Below are 10,869 nucleotides of genomic sequence, written 5' to 3'. Positions count from 1 at the left end.
CAGCATCTGAATTTAACTGCCAGTCAGTAACCTTGAACTTTATTTGTAAACAATGGAAATAATATGGCACCTTGTGAGGCTGATTCAACTCATTCTAAGATACTTACCTAACACAAGGCATATGAATGGCTGAGTCTGTGTACTTCTTTTCACTGGATATAAAGGGATTCAAAGGAAAAAAAATATATTTAAATTATGGAATCATAGAGTGGTTTGGTTTGGAATGGACCTTGAAGAGCATCCAGTTCCAACCTCTCTGCCACAGGCAGGGACACCTTCCACCAGATCAGGTTGTTCAAAGCTCCATCCAGCCTGGCCTTGAACACCTCCAGGGATGGGACATCCTCAACTTCCCACACAACCTGTGCCAGTACCTCACCACCCTCACAGTAAAAAATTTCTTCCTAATATCTAATCTAAATCTGCCCTCTTTCAGCTTAAAACCATTATGCCTTGTCCTATCACTGCACTCCCTAACAAAGAGCCCCTCCCCAGCTGTCCTGTAGGCCCCTTTTAAGGCTGCTGTAAGGTCTCCCTGGAGACTTCTCTTCTCCAGGATGAACAACCCCAACTCTCTCAGCCTGTCCTTACAGGGCAGGTGTCCCATGCCTATGTTCCATGCCTCTGATCATCCTTGCGGCCCTCCTTTGGACTCGCTCTAACAGATCCATGTCCTTCCTGTGCCAAGGGCTCCCGAACTGAACACAAAACACCATATGAAGTTTCATGAAAGCAAAGGGCCAGGATCATCTTCCTCGACCTGCTGGTCACAATTCTTTTCATAGAATCATAGAATCATAGAATAACCAGGTTGGAAGAGACCCACCGGATCATCGAGTCCAACCATTCCTATCAAACACTAAACGATGCCCCTTAGCACGTCGTCCACCCGTGCCTTAAACACCTCCAGGGAAGGTGACTCAACCCCCTCCCTGGGCAGCCTGTTCCAGTTCCCAATGACCCTTTCTGTGAAGAATTTTTTCCTAATGTCCAGCCTAAACTTCCCCTGGCAGAGCTTGAGGCCATAATGCATCCCAGGATACTTTTTTGATGCATCCCAGGATACATTTGGCTTTCTGGGCTGCCAGCACACACTGCCAGCTCATGTTAAGCTTCTCGTCCACCAGCACTTCCAAGTCCTTCTCTTCAAAGCTACTCTCCCCCTAATCTATTGTTGTTGTTGAGATTTCCTGTTTAGCAATGCTGCAACACTTCAGCATTTTAACACGATTCATATGGAAGGCAAAAACACAGAAGCTACAGCAGCCACTCCCATTAGTGATGAAGAAGAATAAAAATAAATTACCAGTAGCAAAGTGACAGTGTGCTTCACACATATCCTATAGTGGGTAACACAGGCTTTCTCCTTTGAGTTCCTCACATTTGTATACATACTCCTGAGAGTTTTAAAATCACTGAGCACTATCTTTTATGAAAGACTTCTCCTGAGATGGCTTTTCTTTTTTTTTTATGCTAACACATTAGTATGTTCGGCAAAGAGAGAAGCCAACTAATTTAATGAGTAGCAGCCTAAAACAGTCAATGATAATGTTTTTTCTTGTTAAAGCCAAAAGAATAAAGAGGCATTACTCATCAGCAGAGAAGTCAATATTTTATTCAAACAGATCCAAAAAGCCCCACACATGCAAAACATGGCATGCTGTACAAAAAAACCATGTTGAAATCATCATTTTTTTAACTTCTTCCCAGTTTGACAATAATAGTGTCACAAGAACTTATCTGCTCTACAAAACACTACAGCCCTGACAATAACTAGAATTTATAACCTAATCTAATCAGAAAAAAAACACATTTAGTACAGAGGATGGAAACAACCACCTCTCAAACCTGGCATGGGTGTACTGCCAGTTGCTGTAGATGTACACCGGTCCATCAGTTTGGCCCAGCAGTGCTGAAGTTAATAGGAATTTTTTAGATCATTTCAGTGGAAACAGACTTCGTGATAACATGAACGTATGAAAGGAGGGACGCAGTCCTTCCTGCATCAGTAAATACAGAACACTGACACAAGTATAAAGCGCAAAGAAAGAAAAGATGTGTTGGACTAGAGCCGAGCTCCTTCAAAATTAAAACATTCTTTAAAGCCACTAGGACATTTCCTTTTCTAAACAGAGAATGTCTCCTTTTTGAAGAAATCTGACCAAATCCTTCTCATACTAGCTTTTCCTATGGCTGAAAAGATTGTATTATTTAAGTTGTTAGGAAAAATAAGATTAAAAAATTCTTCAGCTAGGATAATTTAAACTCCCTATCAAACCATATCTTATTCAATGCCTGTTCAGTAAGCATTTAAGATCTATTTCTGAACTGAATGAAAAGATAAAAAAGTAGCATGATGCTGTTTTACTTTTCCTAATATATTTTAGTTGCTGTAATTGGAATTATTTTGAATAGTCAGGAGATGTTAAAAACTGTAAATGTTTTGTGTGTGCGTGTGCAAGCACAGATCTAAAAACTTACATATATACAAAAATATATTCAGGAAGAGTCTTGCAAAAATTAATGAAAACTTAGTAAATAAAACATGACAAATAAGTTTTTGAAAAGGACAATTAATTTCTGCACAGACTGTAAGTGTCCTGTTAAAGCTATTCAGCTGGACGCGTGATCTGAGATCAAAATAGTTTTTCTACAATACATTTTCTATTGCAAAAATCACTATACTTCTTGAGCAACATTATTTCCTTTTAACATGAGTCAATTTGAAAACAGAAATCAGATATGAAAAATGCAAAGATGACTGATTTTAAAAGGTTTCACTTGTCTACAAAACCATTATTCAAACATTTTTATTCTGTAAAATATTATCAAAACCAAGTAGAAACTATATGTTCCTAATTCTGAATTCCCCAGGAATGCTTGTGTTGACTATTTTGTCCAGTTCAGTTATGAGGTGACCATCTCTACCATGTCTCCAAGACAATGAAGAGAGAGCAGTTTCAGCACAGTGCACAAAGAATCAGCCTGAGTTTGTTTTTCTAATCTGCTCGTGTAAGGTAACAACAGCTACCTTCCCCTAAGGAAAGATGAACATCAAACAAATCTCCTATGTTATGCCTCTTAAGTTAATACAATATGAATACAGCACCCAAGACCACAAAAAAAAAAAAAAAGATAAAAACAGGAGACTCAGGTAATGCTGTCCTGAAAACCTGGTCCACTAAGAACGTTCTTTAAAAGGAAGGTTGTAAGAATTAGGAAAAACAAATGGACTCCCTTTATCAGATTACTCTCACCAGGAAAGAAAAGGCTAGATGTAATACACTTCAGACCACAGATTTCTAACTCTGACAATTTTACTTTTGGTGATGTCTGTAGCACAGCACTCAAGATAAGGAAAGGCCAGTTTCAGTCTCAGCTGATCTTTCTTCCAGCAAAACATCAGTAATAACTAAGCATTCAAGTGCTTGTTTTGGAGAGCGTTTCCATTCATCTAATCAGAAAGTGTTTAACCCATCACCTATAAAAGTAACATAAGGGTTTCTACCAATTTAATTTGACCACAAATCAGATGCCCGACCTATCACACACACACACAGACACACACACAAACAAGAAAAATAATAATCCATCTGCGCTTCATAGGAAACTTCATCACAGAAAAGTAATCTTAAGGAAAAATAAAGAATTCTGATAACAGACAACAGTTCTGGAAGATAAATAACAAATAAGGATTGAAATATATTTTTAAAAGATCCCTTTTACAGTTTAAAGGAAAGCTTATTAATTACTGGGAAAACATAGACGATAACTTGTAAAATTATGAAATATATAAAGATGAAAGCAGTTGTTAGAAATTAGTTAAGTATTTTAGCATTACATTCGCTCTTAAGATTTTTAGAATAAACTCTTGGGTTTCCTCTTGAAAAATACAGATGGAACAACAACTCAGGTCATTGCTTTTTCAATTTACAAAAGTAAAATAACATAAATTCTCTAACTTTGGTAAGCTCTCCCATTGCTTAAGAAACAAAAAAAAAGGCAAGCCCAATACAATAAATTACGCTACTTCTTAAAACAGTGTGGCAACCTATAAAGCTGCCCTATCGGGCTCTGATGAAAAGGGTTTCATCAGGAGTTGTAGGACAACTCTCCTCAGTAACAGTCTCCACTGTCCCTGAAGCAGAAACAATCACTACCGTTTTAGCTGCTGAAAGAGCTTTCTCCTTCTCTGCAATGGCAGCACAGACTGCCACAATTTCATCACTTTCGAAGTCATAGTCTGGGATTGGTTCTTGTCCAAGCTCTTTTCCTTTTGCCAGTGCTTGCAGTGCCTCAGTTTTTGTTGCCTTCTGCTGTTCATGTAGTTTTCTTGCCCAGGAAAGGTCCTCTTTCCATACTTCAGGGTTCATTGGAAAGATGTGTAAGGATACCTGGAAACTTCGGATTGCCTATTAACAAAATAGGGAAGAAATAAGGATTGGAAATTTTAACGCTTATATATTTCACATATCTCAACATAGAAATTAACAAAGAAACATAAATGTACATCATTCAATCAAAGACAAAACTGATTTTACTCCAGTCTGTCTTCAGTGGAACAATCCTCCCTCAGCTCTAAGTTCAACAGCAGCATTATTCCCAAACAACTGTGTGTCCAGGCGTATGAAAGTACTAAGAACTCATGAACAGATCAAGCACCTGGCAACAAGGGCACAAATAAGACACATGTCTTAATAATACTGCTATAATATCAAAACATAAGACGTGTCAAAAATAATATCGCAATTAAAAATGGAAAAGCAAAAATAATTTTTTTTGTTTTGATAATTTTCTACCCCACTTTTCTCCTGAGAGGAGAATGTAAAGGAAGGCAAAAGCAGATAGATATGGTTTAAACAAATACAGAAAAGGGATGACTGGGATTTGCAGTATCACTAATATTGCTGCTTTTAAATTAGCATGTAGTCATTTCACATACAGACCTAACACTACAGTAATTCTAGCTGCATGATAAGCAGTTTCCAGAACAGGTTTATGGTTGCAAACACACTTACCTAAACAGGCAGAAGTAGACAAATGAACTCCCAACTTGGAGAGTTGCTCTAAGAAAGAACTCCTGTAATCTTACAAACGATGTGATATTAATATAAGTAAGGCTAGTTGATACTATGTCTCCTGTCTTTCAGCTCAACTGGGAAGTCCCAAAAATACAAATAATCAAGACAGAAGTTGTTAAATATAACAAAGCTGACCATCTAATACAGTAGATGTGTTATTTGACAATATGAAGAGATTGCTACAGTACTGGGAAAGTGCTAGACCAAGAACTACAACTGAACTTGGTTTATAGGTACATTAACAGTGAAAAGGTCAAGACTGACCTTACCTACTCAGACTCGTGTATGTACATTCAGGCACGTGTGTGTTTCACATTTATGACTGTATGGTCTGTTATGGAAATGACCATCTGAGTGGCCAGACTCTTGTGTGATGATGTATAGAAGCTGCCCTGTAGGGTAGGAAAACAGTGATGATATAGATTTGGATTATATTTGGGAAGAGTTCCAGCAACTTGCATATAAAGACTTCAAAGACATATGAAAAAAACATCAAATTCCATATTCTGCTGTAATTTATAAATACTTAAACCATGCAAATTAATTTGAAAAATCACAACTTTTCATCTGCATTAATAGAAACTACCTATTCATCCTTCTGCTGGCAAAGATTAATATACAAACTCCATGTGACGCAAACTCAGCAGACAAGGAGATACAAATAAGATTTAATAAATGCTGATTATGCTATCAGTATTACTGCTGTTGCAATGGGAAGCCTTTCAGTTCCAGGAAAAAAAAAACCCAAAACTTATTATTGGTCCATAGCCAACTCTGAAGTGTAGGAGCATGCTGAACTTAAAACAGAAGGAGGAGTACAGTTTAATTCTTGCAAAACAGTGTCATTTTTTTCAGCTTTCCAGCTCTTAATTTCCAGGGATGGATGAGCTACAAGAGAAGACTAAATGCTCTTTTTTGTATTTCTGTTGAAAACAAAATATGAACAAATGCCATCTGCTTTTAAGTTTTCCAAGAAAGAGGCCCCCTAATTAAAACCTGTCTATATAGTTATACTCATGCACAACATTAAACACAGTAATCAAATATAAGGTAACGTTTAATAAGCTTAGAAGTTGCCTTGATGAGTCATCAGTACATGATGGTGTAAGAGAGCTGGTGGACAAAGTCCCCTATGCACCCGCCCAGGGAGGCCGGCAGCAGCTGGATCATAAGCCTTCTCATGTGGGCCAAAGTAACACAGATCAGATATGGCACGGCTGTGCGCTGCTACTGCTTCCTGGACGTCCTCAAAGAGCTGAGCAGCCACTGCGTCCACTTCAAGTTTCTCTTCAAGGTGCATCTTCCTCACTTCCACAGCTTCCTTCTTCCTCTTATTTTGAAGAAGTTTCTATCCTCCTCTTGTATATTCTTCTGCTTCATATCCCAGATCTCCTTTTGCACAAACTCACTTCTTCCCAACCCTCCTTCCTCAAGAACACTTAATGCCTCACTGCCTTTACACTTCAGCAAGCATCCCTGCAAGACACTGCAGCATGTTCTGCAGAAGTCACTGCTTCAGGCTGTCCCTACCCATAGGTCTGTACACTATACTCTATTATAGACATGGGCATAATCCATGATGATTGAAGGAATGAAAAAAATCTATCCCATCATAAAAATTTACGTATTTAGCAAAAAAAAAAAAAAAGCCTGAAGTGATATGTGTGCTCTTAACTTGCAAATTAGGAAAATACAGCAGGACAGAAAACATTTATTTCCTTACTATCGACTTATACTGCTAAAATTATGACAAGGAACTTTAAAATAATGGCAAAACAACTTTTTCCCCAATCCCAGTTTGTCATATGCTCTGCATCTGTTTCTGCTAACACTTTTGATTACAAGGTCTAAATGTTGAGAAGAGGACTTCATCATCACAGTTAAAGCCTCAAAACTGCCAAACATCTCACAAGAACTGAGCACCTCTGCTAGAAATGTAGCAAAAATGGCATTTAAACATTTGGAGACTCCCTTGCCCTTCTGCTTTCTTCACTAGAAATATAAATTATCTCTGAGTATGAGATATTTTCATTCATTAAAAAAAGATCCTTAAGTGGGTTATCGAAATATACCTATGACTACCAATAGAGGTTAAAAAAAAAGGGAATACACCATAGCAGCTGAAGACTGCAGGACTAACAAAGGACCTCTGGGGGAGCTAGTACTACCGGCTATTACCTATAACTGGGACTGTTTAAAGCTACTGAAAAGAATGTAACAGATCCCCACTTCAACAGATAAAGCATTTTATTTTCTCTCTGACATAATACTTCTTGAACACTATGCACTAGAATGTGCATGTTGCTGGAGTGTAGTTCAAGATGGAGTTGCCAGGACATAAATATGCCCTATCACGTTTTATTTTCTAAAGAAATGTCTATTATCAAGTCCTGACAAGGAAAGCAGTACCAGTTAGTGTGATACAAAAACTGTAAATGGAGCAACAAGAAATTCTAGGCCAAAATTATAAACCAAATAACAATTTTTTTAAATTACATTGCCTTTTTTTCATTTAAGCACATAACTATCAACTACACTAATACATAGTTAAATCCAATTCCAACCTGCTGCCGTAGGCAGGTACACTTCCCATCAGACCAGGCTGCTCAAGGCTCCATTCAGCCGAGTGTGGAACACTTCCCAGGAGATGCATCCAAAACTTCCCTGGGCAACCTGTGCCAGTGCCTCACAACCCTCATCATGAAGAATTTCTTCCTATTGTCTAATTTATATCTGCCCTCTTTCAGCTTAAAACCATTACCCTCATCCTACCTCTACACTCCCTGATAAACAGCTCCTCCCCAGCTTTCCTGTAGGCTGCTTTTAAGTGCTGGAAGGCTGCTATAAGCTCTTCCTAGAGCCTTCTCTTCTCTAGGCTGAACAACTCCGACTCTCTCAGCCTGTCCTCCTACAGGAGGTGCTCCAGCCCCCTGATGATTTTCGTGACTCTCCTCTGGATCCGTTCCAACAGTTCTATATCCTTCTCAGGCTGAGGATTCCAGAACTGGACACCATACTCCAGATGAGGTCTCACAAGAGAGGAACAGAGGGGCAGAATCACCTCCCTCGACCTGATGACCACGCTTTTTTGATGCAGCCCAGGACATGGTTGGCCTTCTGGGCTGCGAGTGCACACTGCCAGCTCATGTCGACCTCATCAATCAGCATCCCCAAGTCCTTCTCTGCAGGGCTCCTCTCAATCACACTGTTTCCCAGCCTGTATTGCATACTCTATCCCTATAAAAGAATCTACACATTTTGTTGTGCTTAGAAGTAAGATTACCACAGCAGTGTAATCAAGTATTTTAATCTCATGTAAGTGTATAAAAATAAAATCTCAGCTATTTATCCCCTTAAATTGACACAGATTTAATTGCTTTCCAGTGGAAAGTCAACCATTGGTTTCCTTTTGAGGAAAGGGCTCCAACTGTCAAATCTCAAGCATTATAAAAAAGCCCTGACATAAAAGTTTTATTACTTTTTCTAGAAGATTAAAGGCTAATAGGTAAAGGATAATTATGACTTCAATTACCTGGTCAAGAAGCCTCCATAGGTTTAATGATTATTAAATCATTTAACCTTTTATGAATTGCTTGGTTCAAAAATATACAGCGAACGTTATCTGAATTTTAGAAAAACTCCCCAAGTTGTAAATGGCAAAAAAGTAGACTACTAAAGCACTGGAAACACCAACAGAAGCTTACCTACGCCTCAGTTTCTTACTCAAAGTCAAAAAATTGACTCTACTTTAGCTCAAACCAAAACAGACAGACAAAAACATTCAGAGGGGAAACTACCCAGTGATAACTCTTCCCTTTCTATTCACAGACAGTAAGGTCACCATAACAATTACAGGAGCACCTGTGTTTTGTTTCAGATGAATAATGTGCTTTGATGCATATCTCCAATTGTTCGCACTTAAAATGCTTTTGTTTGCATCATGGAATGGTGTGAGACTACATAAACTAGATTCCTTTCTGATTAAGCTCAGCAATGTAGTCCAAGAGAGCACATGAAGTGCTCCAAAGAGCAGAGCTAGTCTGAAGTCAAACAAACTGAACGTAACGTAGACGTTGGGTCTCCAGCACTATTAACTCAAGATTTCCACTCCTGGTGGTGTGATGTGACTTGATGTAGACAGATGATGCTTATAGAATCTGGTGAGCAGACCTGGTGGTATAACTGTAGTAGTACTGGTATATTTATATCTATAATTCACATTACAGTAACCACACTATTTTATAGAATAAGCAGCATCAGTTACTTAGGATTCTTTCAGGAAATAAAAATTTGAATCTCCTGAGATTAATGCATTTAAAAATCTCAGACATAATTTACAGCTACAATTTCAGGCACATCATAGAAGGGAAAAAAAAAAGATTCCTAGACTAAAGACTTACTTTCTACACCATAAAAGCCATGGAATGTCACCAGTTATGTGATGTGATGCAGATATGCATGGATTCTGTATTAAGACATCGCAACAACATAAGGTAGCATACTACATATCTGCAACACAAAGCTTTTGTCTTACATTATTCTCATTTATTGGATTTTTTTGTTTTGTTTTGTTTTTAATACTGCTCGTTACTACACTTTAGAAAGAAACTGAGTTTTCAGGATCTGTTAGCCTCCCTCAAAAAAATAATAATTATTCTTTTTATTCTTGAAAATTTTCTATCCATATATGGTAACTTTCAAAAAACACTCTAAATTAACAACAAAATCAAAGCAGCACTAGCTACTTCTATTAGAAATAAAATTAAACGAGAATTATTTTTTATCTGAGAGCTCATGATGAATTTTTTTTCACATGCTTTTGTGAATGTGTCTGTATTTAAAAGTTCACTCATTACATTTCTGTACTAGCAGAAAACTAGTACACTGTATATGTGACCTTATTTACAGGTGTATAGCCTGTAGGCAGAGAGTGATCTGATATGAAGGAAAAGTCTCCCTTTGCATCACAGTGTAGCCAAGATAGCACCACGGCATAAAGCTACAGCCAGAGGAGAGATGCACTCCAGCTACTGCAGAGGATAGCAGCCTTTTCACTGTCTTAAAGAACCAACCTCAGCCACCATTTGGGGCCAAAGAGCCAGAGGAAAGCATGAATGAGCACACATGATTTGCTGCACCTGGTGCAGAAGAGTAGGAGTCAGGGCAAACAAGATACTAAAATTTTATTAGCAGGCATGTAGAAAGCTGAGCCTGAACATCACCTGGGACTTCACAGTATCACCTAGGACTTCACAGTATCCTCATCTTTAAACTACGGTAAGCTGCGTTGTAGCAGTATAGTACCCAGAATGCAGTATGTGAACTTTGTCAACTTAATTATTCTATTTCATAAAGCTATCAGGTAAATACAGTACATAACACAAAAGCCTTTGAGCTAAGCAGGTCTTCCACAAGCCCAGCAAGAAAACCACACAGGAAATATTTCTGAGAAACAACAAAGTAGAGGGAATACTGGAGGTAAATAACAACTTCTTCCTTGATTGCTTTCAGGTTACATAACAATATTCAGCTACCCTGGTATTTCTCTACTTTCATTCTCTCATACACAGTTCAGAGGATGTGGTTTACAAGCTTAGCACATCAGTGCTGTCCATTTTCCTACCAGTGCTATCTCTCCTAATCCAAGCTGCGCACGTCCCAGTGTCTGCCAGGCATCCCAGGAACGTGGGTTTCTCTGGACAGCCATTTCTGCTGCATGCACTGCTGGAAACATTTCATGTAAAGACATCAGGACCTATGACAGAAAAATAAAAATAAGACAAATAAG

General features: G+C 38.3%; 1 protein-coding gene across 1 annotated transcript in view; it reads right to left on the bottom strand.

The window, feature by feature from the left end:
• Nucleotides 1-1,593: 1,593 nt before the first annotated feature.
• TTC33 (tetratricopeptide repeat domain 33) overlaps nt 1,594-10,869 on the bottom strand; it is a 46,037-nt gene continuing 36,761 nt past the window's right edge. Inside the window, exons 3-4 of the mRNA XM_069880132.1 lie at nt 10,705-10,836; nt 1,594-4,412 (exon numbers count right to left, since the gene is read on the bottom strand). Coding sequence (XP_069736233.1) covers nt 4,065-4,412; nt 10,705-10,836 — 480 coding nt within the window. The 3' untranslated portion in view covers nt 1,594-4,064. The remainder of the gene's footprint in view (nt 4,413-10,704; nt 10,837-10,869) is intronic.

The sequence above is a fragment of the Phaenicophaeus curvirostris genome, chromosome Z (assembly GCF_032191515.1).
Source record: "Phaenicophaeus curvirostris isolate KB17595 chromosome Z, BPBGC_Pcur_1.0, whole genome shotgun sequence".
Taxonomy (NCBI): domain Eukaryota; kingdom Metazoa; phylum Chordata; class Aves; order Cuculiformes; family Cuculidae; genus Phaenicophaeus; species Phaenicophaeus curvirostris.
This window is presented reverse-complemented; position numbering and strand designations above follow the sequence as displayed.